General features: G+C 37.7%; 1 protein-coding gene and 1 long non-coding RNA gene across 4 annotated transcripts; both read right to left on the reverse strand.

The window, feature by feature from the left end:
• Nucleotides 1-544: 544 nt before the first annotated feature.
• LOC122074055 (transmembrane 9 superfamily member 11) lies at nt 545-3,276 on the reverse strand. Of its 3 annotated transcripts, none has more exons than XM_042638858.1 (2): nt 3,131-3,276; nt 545-2,935 (listed from the first exon to the last, which is right to left on the reverse strand). In XM_042638858.1, the coding sequence occupies exon 2, from the start codon at nt 2,919-2,921 to the stop codon at nt 930-932; it is 1,992 nt and encodes a 663-aa protein (XP_042494792.1). In that variant the 5' UTR covers nt 2,922-2,935; nt 3,131-3,276; the 3' UTR covers nt 545-929. The 3 variants fall into 3 exon arrangements, with proteins under 3 accessions (XP_042494792.1, XP_042494793.1, XP_042494794.1); XM_042638859.1 differs by having other exon boundaries at nt 545-2,979; XM_042638860.1 differs by having other exon boundaries at nt 545-2,996; nt 3,131-3,270.
• A 7,830-nt stretch (nt 3,277-11,106) lies between these two features.
• On the reverse strand, nt 11,107-12,300 carry LOC122073401. Its single transcript, XR_006138777.1, has 2 exons — nt 11,783-12,300; nt 11,107-11,697 (listed from the first exon to the last, which is right to left on the reverse strand). It is a non-coding gene; the product is annotated as an uncharacterized LOC122073401 (long non-coding RNA).
• Nucleotides 12,301-16,314: the final 4,014 nt, after the last annotated feature.

Here is a 16,314-nt window from a genome sequence, read left to right on the forward strand (position 1 = left end):
CAAGGTGACGGCAGGATTTGATCCCAGGTCTTGAATACAATGGGAGTAGAAGTTTAACTAGCTAAACCACCTAGTACCTTCTTCAACCCCAGCCATGTAGGAGAAGTGAATGCCATTCCTGTAACTTAAAAGAGGGAAATTGTAGATAAAGTAAACACATCAAGGTTTGAAAGTCTAAGCAGGACCATTAAACCACCTGATGAAGTGTTAGGCCTCAAGGATTTACATAGTCCTATGTTCAGAAGTGAATCATTTGAGTAAACCAAATTCAAGAAAGATCACTCATTGTGGACCCAGTTCATTGGGTCGGTAAAAGAATGCAGAATTATCATGTTATAGACAATATCAATAGCTTAATTAGTAGCTACAGCAGATTATGATGTGTAAAAATAGTATGTGCAATTACTCGAGAAGTGAAATGTGACCCATCATCATCTGCACCTCACACACAGGGGTGTTTCCCATAAAACATAAGGATATTTAAGAAACAGAAGCTTGTCTTAAAACAAGAACTCCAATGATGTGTTCCATGTAGAACATAGGGTTAAAAAGAAATTTCTCAAATAAAATATTTAGACAATTCTGAATTAGAAACATGAAAACCATGAACCTCTGAATTATAATTCATACATAAACACTTCTCCTCAATAAACCAATTACAGAGAAAAAAAAATTGATACTCATAACTACCAGAAACAGCTACTATCTATCTCTCAAGACGCAAGAAAAGAACACTATCATGCGGCAATTACCGGCTAAAGAATTAATCAAAACTAGAGGAGGTTATTATTACTCTTACCAAGTTTACGAACAACATGAACCTACGACAGGTAGATGACAACTTGAGGACATATGTGAGTTGTGGGCTTCAATTATCCACTGTATTTCCATGAATGTTTTGGGAGGAAAATTTCATAAGGTGGGGAAGTTCAATCTAGTTTCACTGAAAAGAACAGGTAATGCACAAACCAGAATGAAGAGAGGAACCCAACTGTGCCTGTGGCAAACATAATTGCTAGAACCATGAAGAGTGAGTAACCAAGGTAAAGGGTAGCTGAGACAGGGCCACTTAGACTTTTGAGATCGAATACAAGATAGTTAATGGAGTACAAGAAAATGTAGATGGCAACTGAACCGGAAGCAAAGAAAGACTTCCACCACCACCTCCAGTCCTCAACACAAAGGTGCATGTAAGTGAGGACAAGGGACACCTCAGCACAGACAACCACAAGGAGGATCAGAACGATGAATAAGAATCCGAAAACATAGTAAACGCGGCCCATCCAAATGCTAGACATTATGAAGAAAAGTTCAATGAAGAGAGTACCAAAAGGAAGAGTTCCTGCTCCAAGGACTAACAACCACGATGGGTATTTTTGAGCTGGGATTTCACGAGGGATCTGATTGGTCCTAACTGGGTACTCAATGTGAGGTGCCTTAGCTCCAAAGTACCCACCCACAAGAGTAAGAGGCACAGAGATGCAGAACCAGAGCAAAATTAGAATAACAAACAATGAAAAAGGAATGGCTCCAGTACTATGGCTACCCCACAAAAGGAAATTCAAAGTGATCAGTATCAGAAAGACAATACCAGGGAAGAAGCAGGCTGCCTTCCAAGAGATTGAAACCCAACCTTTTGAATCACCACATCCAATTGTCCTCCAAAGGCGCACAGCAAAATAACCAGCTGCAATTCCAAGGATCATGTAGAAGAACAGCATACCAGTAATGAGAGTGCCACGAGAAGCTGGAGACATGAATCCCAGGGCAGCAAACAAGATTGTCACAACAGCCATTCCAAGAATCTGAATCCCGTCGCCAACCATTATACAGAGAAGTGCCGGATGGCCTGGAGCTCTAAAGACATCTCCCACAACAAGCTTCCACCCAGATAACTCCTCGTTCATCTGGGCTTGAGCTTCCTTGTCGAGTTCCTCATAGCGAGTAAGGTCTCTCCGAACAGTCCTCAAGAAGATCACAAGCACAATACCAGCAAGGAAAGTGATCACCATTAGAGAATTGAGAATCGAGAACCAGTGGACCTTGGATCCCTCCATCTTCAGATATGCATCCCATCTCGAAGGCCACTTGATATCGCTCTCCACGAAAGAGACTTCGTAGGTGAATATCAGGGGCTGACCTTGCTTAACGACCATTGCAACAGTGGATGGATCACAGCGAATGGGTGATGGGTACTTCTCGTACATCTTCAGATTCTTCACTGAATCCACATTGTGCTGAAAACTACAGGGAACCACCTCGAACCCAACAACCATATAACCGGGCACATCTGATCCAGGCTTCTCGATTGTAGGGATAACCTCAGCAGCATCGCCAGTCCCCATAACTCGAGCTACATTCGTCTCCTCATACTTATGGACCAGAACTGTGAATTTCAAATGGTTGAACATATAGTACACGGCTTGAACCTTGATCCCAACAGGATAACCAGTCCATCGGAGGAAGTAACCTTCTTTCTTCGTGTACCGAATAGCAGGAAGGTTGTCAAGGATCAGATTTACCTGATACATCTCATCGATCCTCTTCGTCAAAATTTTGTAGTCATCGGCAGATAAGGGATCGGTCTTGCATTGAAAGATCTCGGTCTCATTGGTGTACATCCGAAACTTGTAAGGCGAATTCTCGATCCTATCCCCCATGAGAAGCTCACCGAGGTTTTCCGCACTGTCCTTCACGCCCTCAGAGGGCTTGCAGAATGGGAGACTGTAATAGCTGAAGGGCATCTCAGTTTCGATCGAAGTAAGAGAATTTACTTTCACTGACAACTGGTCGCCGACACCATATTTGTGAGGGTAACTACCCGGAAGATAAAACCCATCTCCGGATTGAAGAATCAAGCAGGAAAACAGGAACAAGATCCAAAATTGACGCAAACAGCCCATCGTCCCCAGTCTTTGCATGGTTTCCGTCAGATCTGGAAGGAACCCAGATCGAGAAATGGTTAATAGGATCAAAACCCTGAAACCAATTCAGATCTAGAAATGAAATCTTTAAATTACTATTCAATGAGATGCAAATCTCTAAGCTATCAGCAATAACAGTATGAATTTAGATTTGGTTCTCGAGAAAGGTTTCTATGGAAAACCGAAGAAGCAAGTAAGCAACTGACCTTTCAAAGAAACGGAGAAACCAAGAAAATAAGCTTCTCCGTTTCAGATATCTCTGCAACAACGAACACAGGCAAAGCGTTTGAAGCCTATCAAGCCTCTGGACTTGGATCGAAGGAAGAAGAGGCAAACACCGTATTTATCAGTTCTGTTCGCTTTTGCGAGTAAACCAAGTTTATTAACACGAAATTGAATATTATTCTTGGTGAATTGACCATAATACCCCTATTGTGTTTCTCAGAATCTGATTCACTAATTTTTAATGACAAAACTACCCCTTCATTTTCCATCGTATTTTTCTATTTACGAATCTGGTGCATTTCCTGACTCCAGTGGAGGAAACCGGTTGTTTTTTGGACCATTGGACCGGGTGATCGGACTGAATGGAACCACTCATTGAGCTGAGAATGGTCTATTGTGTAAGGGTGGCCGGTCGGACCGTTTGGACCTTTATTATGGGCTAAGATGAACCATAATATAGTGGTCATCTCTTTGGGCCCTACATAAACAAGGGTTATTTTAGTATAGTAATACTGTGACTTTATAAGGGAGCACTTTCTTGCATGATGATTTGGGTTGGTTAGTGTTTAAAAAAACAAAGGTCGGCAAGTACAATTGGATATGGTTCCATTGTCTCCATCAGCCCCCTTGTCTAAATTTCTTTTCCATTTCTGGTTGTCATTTTATATCACTGTGAGTCTGTGACTGTCGATTTACCTCAAAAAAAAAAATCTGTGACGCGGTAACCAAATAATGGATAGATACATATATATATATATAAATAAATTTTTTTTTTTTTGTTATCCCAAAATAATAAAACGAGTTCTAATGTGGTGTACCATGGAAAACCAGCAACTGCCCTTTTTTTTTTTTTTGGATAAAGAAAAATTTCATTGAAGATTGGAACTAGAGGAACACAAGGCACTAAGATTAAGAAGTCAAGGAGTAGAGTTCGACCAAACTGTCTTACTAGTCATGACAGGTTTTCTGAGTTATAAAGACTGAGTAAAGCAATTAACCTCCCTAAAAGTAAAATAGAAAATATAATATTCAAAATTGACTGAAAAAATGCACAATATCTTGAAGGTAGTCATATTTAATGCCAGTCTCTTTAACCTCTAACTTTAAGAGCAATTGGCATCTCCTATTCAAGTACTTGGAAGATTGTAAGATTCCCAAAATAATAAATTATCCCTTTTTATGGCAATGTTGAGGCTTCCCATGAAAAAAGTAACATGGATCAAATGGAACCATTTTTGGCTCGCATGTCAACTCTTATATTTTTAGAGTATTTGGAGTATACAAATCATTAAGGGTGTCAAAATTTAACCGAAACTATTTATTGGAATCAAAACCAACTAGTTATAATCGAACCGCATCATAGTAAATTGATCCGATTTTGTTTTATAGGCCATAATTCCAGTTTGGTTCGATTCAAAACCAGAAAACCGATGCTTAACCGGTACCTAGTAATAAAGACTTAAAGTGTTTAGAATTTTAATGGGTCTCCCCGAAAAAAGGGGGGGGGGAAGCAAAGTACTAATCGAGAAGGGAGCTTCACTTTCACACAATCACATTTCTTGATTTCCTAATTTTTAGGATCATAGTTAATTAATTATCATATGTGTAGTATTTTGCATAAAAAGTATAATGTCCTTAGCAAAATAAAAATATATTATCTTGACTTTTTAGGAAATTTAATATATATAGGATTCACACAAACTGTAGGATACAAACCTTTTTCTAAAACGACACTATTAATCACATGTAAACTAGTTGTGAATCGAATAACAAAAACCAATTAGAAACCGCTAAAACCAAAATCGGATGAAAACGATTTTGATTTCACCTTATCAAAATGTAAACCGAACCAGAACTGCACGATTTGACACCCCTACAGATCAGGATCTACGTTTGTTTTCCATGGAGAATGGAGGTGGATTCGTAAAACCTTCACAGACAAATCATCTTGTGGATACTTAGGTAAGTTGGCTTTCTCTACAATGACTCATCACATCTAGTGGAAAAGGAATAAAAGGAGAAAGTAAACGTAATCGCACATTATTGAGCAAATCTAAGATGTAATTTCATTTAAGATTCAGGATAAAATCATACACAATTGTGCAGTTTGCCCTAACTCAAATAGGCTTCTTGCTCTCTCTTGTGCCTTTTCCTTATTGTTCCCCCCTAGTTTTGATGTGTCACCTTTGGTTTTGTTTTCTTCCCCCTAATTTTGTTATATCTCTCCCTCTTTGGGTGATTAATTCATTCTCCCATGGGTTTTAATGTATCCCCACTTTTTTATGGCTGTTTTAATTTTTTTGAGTTCGAGTCTTGGCTTATTGTCTACCTTCTTCTTTTTTTTTTTAATAAATTAATTATTCAATGGAAAAAAGTACCTAGATTTGTAATTAATGTATGGGAAATGGTTGGGCATGTGCACGCTAGTGAGCATTGTGTCTCTCTTTCTTTTCCCTTTTGAAATGACCCCATTGCCTCTCTTGTATAATGCCATGTCCCTTGACCCCATGTTCCATTGGTTCCGCTCGCCAGTGTGTGGCACATTGGCACGTGGGCAACATGTCTATCCCTCTCATTTGTCACATGCAAGCAAGTGTAGTGTCTATCTCTCTCTTTTCCCTCTTTTAAAATGACCCTATTGCCCCTCTTGTATAATGCCTCGTCACCCATACCTCATTGTGCCTCCCACCAGCATGCAACACATGGGTGACATGCATATCTCTCTCCCTTGACATATCTTCTATAATAGGGGTGTAAGTTTGGCCCTATCGGCCAGAACCCGCCTTGGCTTGCCTTGAGCCCGAATAGGGCTTGGGCCAAGAATTCTAACCCTAAGGACAAGTTAGGGTTGAAAAATTGAGACCTTGAGTTAGGATTGGGTTGGGCCTAGGTTGAGGCCCTGGCCGATCATAATTGTAACCACGATTTATATATAAGTTAATGATTGCGTATCTAGTTTTCAATGCAGAGTTGTGTGTTGATTAAATAGTTTTTACTGCGAAGTTGTACGTTCGAATTGTTACTTTCACACTTAGTAGGGATGTCAGTAATTCTTTATTTCATTCCTTTTTACATAAAAATAGGTTGGGTGATGTATTTCCTTAGTGATAGACATAATGCATGCAAGACGTATAGTCTGTCGTTATAAGCTTGTGGTTAATTTGTAGTAGTGCGTCAGATTAATAGCTGTCACTTATTATAATTAGCCATAACCCGTCAATCTTTTTGCATGGATCCTTACACTCGTCCTTGCTTGGAATCTCAACGTAACCAACCCTATTAAATTGGGATAAGGTTTTGGATGTTGTTATTGTTTAATGATTGAGTATAAAATGAACTTCTATAAAAAAAAAAAAAAAAAAAAAAAAAAAAAAAAAGTATAAAATGAATAAAACCTTACTTTGAAAACCCTATACTCCATGTCCAAAAAAAAAAATCCAGAGAGTCTACTTCATTTGGTCATTTCGTTTCTCACTTTAGTTTAGCTTCTTTTATCTACTGCAACTTCCTCCTCTTCTCAGTCACTACAAACCAACTTCCACCTCTTCCTATTCGGCGAAGATACTTTCTTCAGTACCTTGAAAAGGAGAAGAAATTAGTAGTTACACTGATTGTGACTAGGGTTCTTGCGAGCTTTGTGGCCAATATGAATAGAGCAATGAATACCATGGAATACGTATTGGAAAAAGAGGAGGGAAGAAAAAAAAATTCATACATTGGAGAAGATATTGTGTTGTTGTAGCTAGCATGCTCTAAGTGAGTAAGTCATGTGTCAACACCATTCTGATTGTGATGGGGCACAGGCGGTAGGCAAAAGCTTGCGATGCTCTGTGTTTATGATGGAAGATACATTAACCTATCAACAACTGACCAAGAAAGCCGAAGACGATATGAACAAAAGGTTGGGTTTTGATTATTATTATTATTATTATTATTATTATTATTATTATTGCAGGTTGGATTCTGTATATTTGCTTGATTCTGCTAAGACTTGGTGATTTGTTCTCTCTCGCATTCAGCTGTTAACCTTGTTTAACCCAAACTATGAAATTGTGATTTTCTTACTATGAATTTCTTAATCCTTGCTGTTGGTAATTAGCATTTGCTTATTTTTAGTAATTAGCTTATGTGATTATTTGTCCCAAAAGAAAAAAGAAAAAAAGGCCAGCTAGGATCAAAATTAGGGCTAATCAAGAACAGTCCTGCAAATAAGGGCAGGTTCGGTGGCATGAGCCTGGTAGGGTTGGGTTTGGGTTTCAAAATCTCAACTGAACCTCAGATTTATGATCAGTTTGGGTTGAGATAAAGGACTCAAAATTGGGCTGGGGCTTTAAAAAAACCGTCCTTATTTGACCACCAGATTGTATATTGAGAATTTTTTTTTTTTTAATAACAAATAAATAAGAAGAACCAACACTGAAAAAGAGAGTCCATATGTACAATGTCATGCAAAATCATATGGGAGTATTTCCTAACCATGGGCGTTGTATGCCAAGACTTCCAAAAATTGAACAATAGGACTATAAACGTTAATACAAATGAAACATTCCTATATTTTGAGTAGATATTCTTAAAAATAGGAAGTGAATGCTAGAGAGAACTTTGTTGATGTTTTGTTTTCCTATTGTTAATTTAATTTATCTTCTCATAAAAAAAGATAAACATTATAGTTTCTAGTTACAAAATTATTAAATAAATGCAAAATAATGCATATTAAGTAGAGGAGAAAGACGTACTTATCAAGCTTGCATCCAGTATTCTTCTTACCACACCTTTATTCACTACCATGTTGCAATTGGTCTCTTACCACACGTTTATTCACTACCATGTTGCAATTTGTCTCTGGCCAAAATTTGGTGGAGATCTTGTCATTATCCAACCATGGCTAAAGTTTCACCTGTCATTAATTACAAAATATTTAAGGAGCTTGTGGAAATGAGTTCGACATTCAAGTTCCATAGGAATTAGAGGAAATTACATTCCCTTCCCTTGTATTATGCTTTAATACCACTGTCCCCCCATATGCTTTTATAAATATCACTCCCCTCCGTTGTAGTTTAAAGATTCTATCAATCGTACTCTTTTCGATAAAAAATCCCGTTAAGTAATGATATCAGCCTTAAAATATGATATAAAATCCTCAAATTACCCTTTTGTGATGGAAGCAGTTTCCATCTCTGGTTTGCATACATCCCTACCTGTAGCGACCGATCATAAACCAAAGGAATGTATTTTTCTAGATAAAATTTCTCCCTAAAATGTTGAATGTTCAATTTCTGCAACTACTAAATGGCACCCTGCGTTTGAATTTTCATATTCAAAACTTTGGTTAGGACTTGGTATTTCAAGGTAACAAATCAATAATCTAAGATTCAATTTGTCAAGATTCAAAACTCATGGGTGCAGGTTTTGTGACAACAGGAGCAGCATGGTTTGATTTTAAATCCATTGGATCCAGATTAATAGAAGAGGGTTTGTCTAGTTGTAACCTAGGTAGGTTACAAAAGGTTTGTAACCCACCTCTAATTACCTAAAAGTCCTATAATGTGAAAGAAATGATTGATTCAAGAGGATTCAAAAAGTAATTGCATGTGTTTATATTCCCAATAAAAACTTAAAACTTGTTACACCACTTTTTATGACAAAGTGTTTAAAAAGGGTAGAAATAGAATTTTATCCTCAAATAGACCCATCACTACATTTGGAATCTCAAATCTCAATTCTTCGTCTCTCTAATGTCCAACATGGGATTGAAAAAAAAAAAATTATACTAACCGTAGGGTGATTGGATCTATTGCTTTGAGTAAGGGTGTTCATTTTCAATCCAAGAGGGTTGGACTAATCAAGAGAAACGTGAAATGAGCCTTTATCGATTTGAGTTTTTATCAAATTGGTAAAAAATTGAATTGGACCAAATCAAGCGAATTGAAACCGTAAAAACCTTATAACAACTTTAAAAAAATTACTAAAAGAGAACATATTACCTACAAGAGGCCATTAAGTCAACTCAATAAAAATCGATCCAGTCTGAATTGAAATTGAACTTTGATTTCAGTTTGGCCTAATACTAGATAAAATCTAGATCAAAGTGACCAAAATCGAAAATGGATCGAATCAATCACAAAAGCCTTATAATCAGTCATTCTGAAACAACCTGGATGGGTACTACTATGGTCGATTTGGATCAAAATTGATTTGTTCGACCAATGATTTTAAACTCGAAATTGAGTATCAAAACAATCCCTGTAGTGATTCCAATTATAAGTTGACCATTCTAGAACTGCCGGAGTTGGATAGTTCACGACCAATTCTAATCCAAATTGGCTAATACCAGAATTTTAACTCAAAATCAAAAAGTAAATTATTCCCTAATGATTCCAGTCTGGATCAGATCTGAATCAATCACGAAAATGCTAGAATTGACACTAAATTTAAAAACCAACAGCCCAATCCCAAAAATCTTAGATATGTCATTCTATAATGATCGGAATTGGGATTGATCCGAACTAGCCAAATCAACTAGGGATTTTAAACTTGGAATTGGAGATCAAATTGATCATGGTTTCAAGTATCGGTCTAGGATTGATCGTATCGACTGAAACCGATCCTCGATCTGGATCAGTTATCCAGATCGTTTCAGGGGTAAAATAGGTAAAAAGCAGTACCTTTTATGAAATCAAGGGTAAAATAGACTGATACCCACCGATCCCATCCCATCCGAATTGGTATCGGATCGGCATCGATAGAGACCAATACTGATACCGTCCCCTACATCCTTGGAACTGATTCCTATAAATTTTGATCCAATTGAATCAAAATCGGACAAAAAAGAACCCTAGAATTGCCCTCAAATCTTAAGACCCACGATCTAGTCCTGTAAACCTTATAATCGATTTTAAACACGAAATCAAAGATCAAATTAGTAGCTGCCAACTTCAATCCAAATCTAAATCAAATTGGAATTGATCAGAATCAATCCCAAAACCCTTAGGGCCCGTTTGATAACATTTCAAGAAACGCGTTTCTGCCGTTTCTGTTTCCACAAACAGCAGAAACGAAGTAAAAAGCTTTTGATAAAACTATTCCGTTTCACTTATTTTCAGAAATAAAAATAGAAATTTTTACTTATTTATGGTTCAAGAAACGACCTAGGCAAAACAAGTTCAACTTGTTTCGCAGTTTCTAGAAACGACTTGTGGCCATTCTTTCATTGGTTACTATCGACTTCTAAAAACATGACTTATCAAACACCTTCAATTCCGTTTCTGTTTCTAGAAACGAAAATTTATGTTTCTGCCGTTTCTTGAAACAGAAACGACAGAAACGTTATCAAACGGGCCCTTAGAATCAACCTATAAAATAAATTATAATTACAAAATTTCACATGTCATCATTATAGTAGTACTAAGCCTACGATATTGCTTTACGAAAAAAAAAAAAAAAAGCTCAATATTACCATTGTCATCTTCCTGGATTTTAATTCTTGAAAACACTAGCATATTTAATATAATTGATTTCTTTGAAGAGAGAGAGAGAGACATGATTAGAACTATCTTACCGACCTCATCTCTAATGAACAACAATACAAATAAGCATATTGTACATGAATTTCTGGGAAAGGTTTGTTTCTAAACGTAAAAAAAAAAAAAAAATGAAGTCCACCAGAAGTTTTAAACCCTAAAATCCAGAAAAACATTGGACACGCCGAGAAGAAAGAGAACCTTTATCTGACTCACTGGAGATGATCTCACCAAACTTTATGCCATAAAAACCAATAAAGGTAACAGAAAGACTCGCGAGGAGGAAGACGAACAGTTGGGGCAAGGGGTTGTTCAGGTTGTTTGGAAAGAGTATATTCATTCTCAAAAATATCCCTTATTTTACGATTTAAATCAAAGTAACGATTCGAAAAATTGAGGTTAAATTTACTTTTTTTACCTTAAAAGCAATCACAAGATAACAAAATAATGGAGACATAGTAATTTAGGTTATAAGGTTTGGAGACATAGTAATTTAGGTTATAAGGTTTTTGTAGGTTACATTTAGACATACCCAATAGAAAATGTAAGAGAATAACGTTTGGTTGGAATATAAAAAAACAGCGGAATAATTCTCCAGCTTTAACGATGCCACAAGCTACTTGATGGTGAAGAGGAAAGGCACACGCTCCCTCGCCTCCTAGGAGTTGAACCGTAACGGCAGCATAGTCGATGCCGTCTTTCTGCAAGAACTTGATGGTGCCGTCAGTGGACAACTCGAAATGTTACCTCAATCTCGTCCAATGTGTAGATCAAACGGATCATGAGCTTCTTCTTCTGGAACTCAGGTGAGCGTTCTTGGTCACACCCTCGGCCTTGACGGTGAACGATGTTGGCTCCAAGCATAATTTTTTCTTACTGTACTTGCCTAGTTTGAAGGAGAAGGATTCCAATCCGCCATAGATGGTTGGGCACTGGTTTGCGGTTCCTGTTCCCTTCACTTCCATATATGCCTTGCTCTGGATTTCATCGTAGGTTAGTCTATTAGGCACTCCTTCTGCATCAACTCCCTGTAATAAAAGACATTTTGAACCCAATTTGAGGGAGGAAGAGAAGAAAGCATTGAAAGAAGAGCTGAGGTCGTGAGGGCCATACCAGAGATCTTGGTAGCATTGACGCACTTTTGGGTCAGGTCTTTGAAATCGGTAATGTTAGTCTGGCGTTGGCTGGCTCAAAGCCGAAGGCCTTGCAAATGTCCTGTGAAGATCTGAGGTGCATCCTCAAGCCGAGCAATTATGTTGAGGTAAGGCGTCACCAGAACAGTCTCTGGATCAAGAGCTTCGATTTGGGCTGGGTTAGGTCATAATGAGAAAACCTTGCTGTTGTCTTTCTTCTTTCCTCCGTCAGGCGAGTTTGAGAGCAGATTCAAAGATGAGGAAATGGGAGAGAAAAGATATGTCTTGGATACGAGGGTAAATCAGTCTTTTTACATGGAATTTTAATACTATTAATCTTTAAACTACAAGGGAAGTGACTGGTATTTTTGAAAAGTACATTGGGGGAAAGTAATATTAGGGCATAGTACAGAGAGGGGAGTGTAATTTCCCCTCTCTTATCGTAACTCTCTCATGATGGGCAAGGGACCTTTAGTGTGTCACCCTGTATGCTTGATGTCAAAGCTCTACTGCACTCTATGTCTAGGGAATGGTATGAGAAGAATTAGATCGACCATATTCTCTTGTTTCTATCAAATTAGATATGGTAGACGGCTGCACAGAAGACAATATCCTTCCAATAGTGTCACATGATTTTTCTTTTGAAGCTTTTCTTGATCCAAAGCCATTTTCTTTGAAAAGGAAGAATTTCTCAAGAGTTAGGCGTGTTTCGTTGAAATCTGGAATTCCTCAAAAGTCACCTAACATTCCATTTTGGTTCCGGAATTTGGCAAAATTCAATGACAAAGTCTTCCCCAATCTCCTCAACTACCATGTCCTTAGAACTCGGCCGTCTTCCATTATAAACTTGATAAACATGTAAACATTTGAATAGACTAAGAATTTTATAAGTTTATTTCACCTCTACCACCTCCAATGGCAAGAAGGTTGTTGAAGCTGGCATGGAAAAGGGGCTTTAACTCTATCCTCCAGGAAAATCTTACGATCGTGGGGAGGGAACGGGAGGAGAAAGAGGAGATTTATCACCATATCTTCCACTTGGCAATATTAAGGGTTTTAATTGGTTCAGTTTCGGTGTATATGGTTTGATTTTGGTTAGGTTAATTGGTTCGGTTTCGATGTATATGATTCGATTTCGGTTCGGTTTATATTTATCTAACTGAAATCAAAACCGCATCATTTACTAAATGGTTGCATTTTCTGAAGCAGCAACCATTTAGTAAACGGTTTCGATTCCACCATTTTAAATAGTTTTGATCACAGTTTATTCCATACAATTTCTAAACGGTTCACAATTGGTTTGCTAGTTTACTGCATGCTTACTAAAATTTGCTTTTGTTGATAAACGTTTCAATTTTGTATCAAATTAAATGAGACATTAAACAAGCTGCATAATAGGAGTAAATTATTGAATAGACCGTTGGACAACCTCTATGGTCCTTAGTTCTTCCATAAATTAAACCATTATGTTTCGTTAAAACAACCAAATATGTAATCATTATATGGGTTAATTGGATCGATTTTGATGGTTTAAATTATTTAATTTTCACGGTGTTAATTTGGTTTGAAACCAACGGGTTAAACGGTTAAAATCAACCCAACCCATTTAACTAATCGGTCTTAAACTTGAAACCAGAACCGAACCATTTACTAAATGGTTATGTGGTGTTAATGTCAACAGCTCGGTTCGATTTCGGTAAACAATTTCTGATGCGGTAAAAATTGACCAGCCGATCTTCCTTGCAGCTCCAATGGATCTGCACAGGAGAGAAGACAGTGGAGAGCCGAGTTGATCCGATGGAAGACTCTCCGATGCCTAAGTCAGATTTTGCCACAACAAATATTCAAGAGAGTTTTTAGCAAAAAGTGTTCAATCCCTTGTGATGGAGGCTTACCTTGATATTTATAGATTGCCGATGGAGAGAGAAGGAGAAATGTTTGTGGAGAATCCTGCTTAGGCGTAAAGTCCTTGAGGGAAGTGGCTCTGTGATTCCAAGAATATTTCAGGTTCCAAGGCATGTTCTGGGAATATTCCTCTTTTATCTCGAAATTCCAAGTCGTGAGAAGGGTGGACACTTCTGATGACGTGCAGTGGCTTGAATCCCGCCCCTATAATCAGGGGTCACATCCCTTAAATGTAGGAGTGGATGTGTGCGCACCTCTAAGGGCATTATTTGTGTGTGCCGAACCAATGTGGCAGGTCGACCTGAGGAGAGACCGAGGTGATAGGTCGACCTAAGGAGAGACCGAGGTGGCATGTCGGCTTGAGGGGTCGGTTTTGCCAAGGATGACCAAGGGGTCAGCCCGGCCAAGGATGACCAAGGGGTCGGCTCGGCCAAGGATGACCCGAGGGAATGGCATTTTTACCCACATCAGTTTGGGTTTCAAATTCACATCCTTAGGCAATATAAACTTTTTAGGAAATGGTTGAAAATTCCAACATGTACAAATGAAAAAGGTCAATGGATAGCGCCTAAAATTGTCATATTGCCAACCCAAATGTCAAGCTCCTGTATCCAAAGCAGATCGGATCACAAAAGGAGTACAATCATGTGCAGTTACACCTCAAATTGTCATACATCTGCCTTAAATGGATATATGCCATCAAGTGTCTTACTCTCATGCTATGGAGAATCCTGAATCATAAACAGTTACACCCATCAAAATTTTCCTATCATCAAACAAACTTCAGCATTTTCTGTTCCTCAGAAAGACAATAATCAAGCTTGGAGGAATTCCTGCTCTAAATTGCAAGACTACGAGACAGCAATTTCTGTACGAGACAAGCAAAAGCAATGCCTGATTGAAATGCAAAAGAGCAAGGCAAGTGCACCAAGGGAGAGAACAAAAAAAAAAAGGGAAAGGGTTCACTGAGCAAGCCGTGAACCTGAGTGCACTAAGAGGGGAGACGGAATGGCTCCAAAAATAGGGGGCAGAGGTCATTCATAGAAGGAGAGGAGAAAATTAAGAGAGCGGGCAAATAAAAAATAACTACGGAAAATGAAGGGTCCCTTGCTTCCATCTTTTCCTCTCCGCTGAAGTTCAGGATAGGATGCCAGCTTCTAGTTTTTGTAGTCTGGGTTATCCCTGAAACCAAGCTTAGAGAGAACAAAGTAATAGGAATCCCAGTCAGTTCTTCAGAGATATTCGAACAACTTCTTCCTCTTTTTGGACCACTGCTTGAAGACCCTTACTAGAATCCTTATTCTGTAGATTATTGATCCAATACAGAATAAGCATTCTGTATTGGTTGTGTCCAGGACAACTTAAGTTGTCGTGTTATACCCTAGTCACGACAACTTAATTCCTCGTTGAACAATCAAAGGTTGTGTCCAGCTCACCAAGAGAGTGATAACAGGAGAAACGATTAACATCAAAATCACAAACAGAAAATGGACTAGCAAAAATACTGCATGCATAGAAATATGGTAAATAAGAGTTCCTCAACGATTAAAAAATAAATCTGGCTAGTTTTTTTTTTTGGTACAAAATCTAGCTAGTATTTACAATTTAGCATATAATAAGAAAACAACCTAATCGAAACCATAATCCAATCAAAACCTTGTGGAAATCATATGTTAAAATTATGTCATTATTTATAGCCACCTTAAAAAACCTTCTTCCAAGAGGGTGGCAATTGGAAGGTTTAGACCAAAATTGAAAACACCATTCAAGTGTTTGACTGAAATCAGCCTGAAATGGACTAGCAGGTCATTCCCTAACCTAAACCCTTAAAATAAAAAAAGAATAAAAAGGGTGATTCACTGATGAAAAAGAAGGTTTTCCCCTAATCCGTGTTAAATGAAAACTTATAACGTGCAAGGAGAGAAAATCAAACCTGGAACCCAACGAAATATAGACACAGGCCTTTAAACATTTCAAAGAAGCAAATCATCACTGATATAAGGGCATGATATCATCTACTTGCGATCAACAATTTTATCTGCATATCTTGCATTACTCTTTCCCATCTGTTTGTTTTTTACATCACTGATAATTGGCAATTATTATCACTTTCAGAAGAATCCATCACATCAAGTTTGCTATAACTTATAATTTTCTTCCGTGATTATTTTGGGAGCAGTTCTTTGATTCTTATGGTAAATTACATTTTCTGTAATGATCCCCAATAAGAGGAAGTGACTCTTAGGATGAGAAGTGATTTTTTTTTACCCAAAAACCAACCCAAATGAATAAAAGTCAAAGTAAACACCCTCAAAATCACTCCAGAAAATTAAACCGGGCACACCAACTATAATCAAATCAGAACTGTACTTTGAAAGCAATAGGCAAGGAATAAGAAATACTAATAAATTGGAAAGACCCCAAAAAACAGAAAATCATAACAAGTAATCAATATTAAGAAACAAAGAGCAGACAATCTCTAAGAGTAATGGACTTTATCTCTAAAATAGTAATGGTATGAGTCACCTTTTTATATAAAACAGATGACAGGTGCTTCATTTTTGTCGTGAGTGCGCCACTGTAAAACAAGGAGGTATTAGACACAAA

This window comes from Macadamia integrifolia, chromosome 3 (assembly GCF_013358625.1).
Source record: "Macadamia integrifolia cultivar HAES 741 chromosome 3, SCU_Mint_v3, whole genome shotgun sequence".
In the NCBI taxonomy this organism is placed as follows: domain Eukaryota; kingdom Viridiplantae; phylum Streptophyta; class Magnoliopsida; order Proteales; family Proteaceae; genus Macadamia; species Macadamia integrifolia.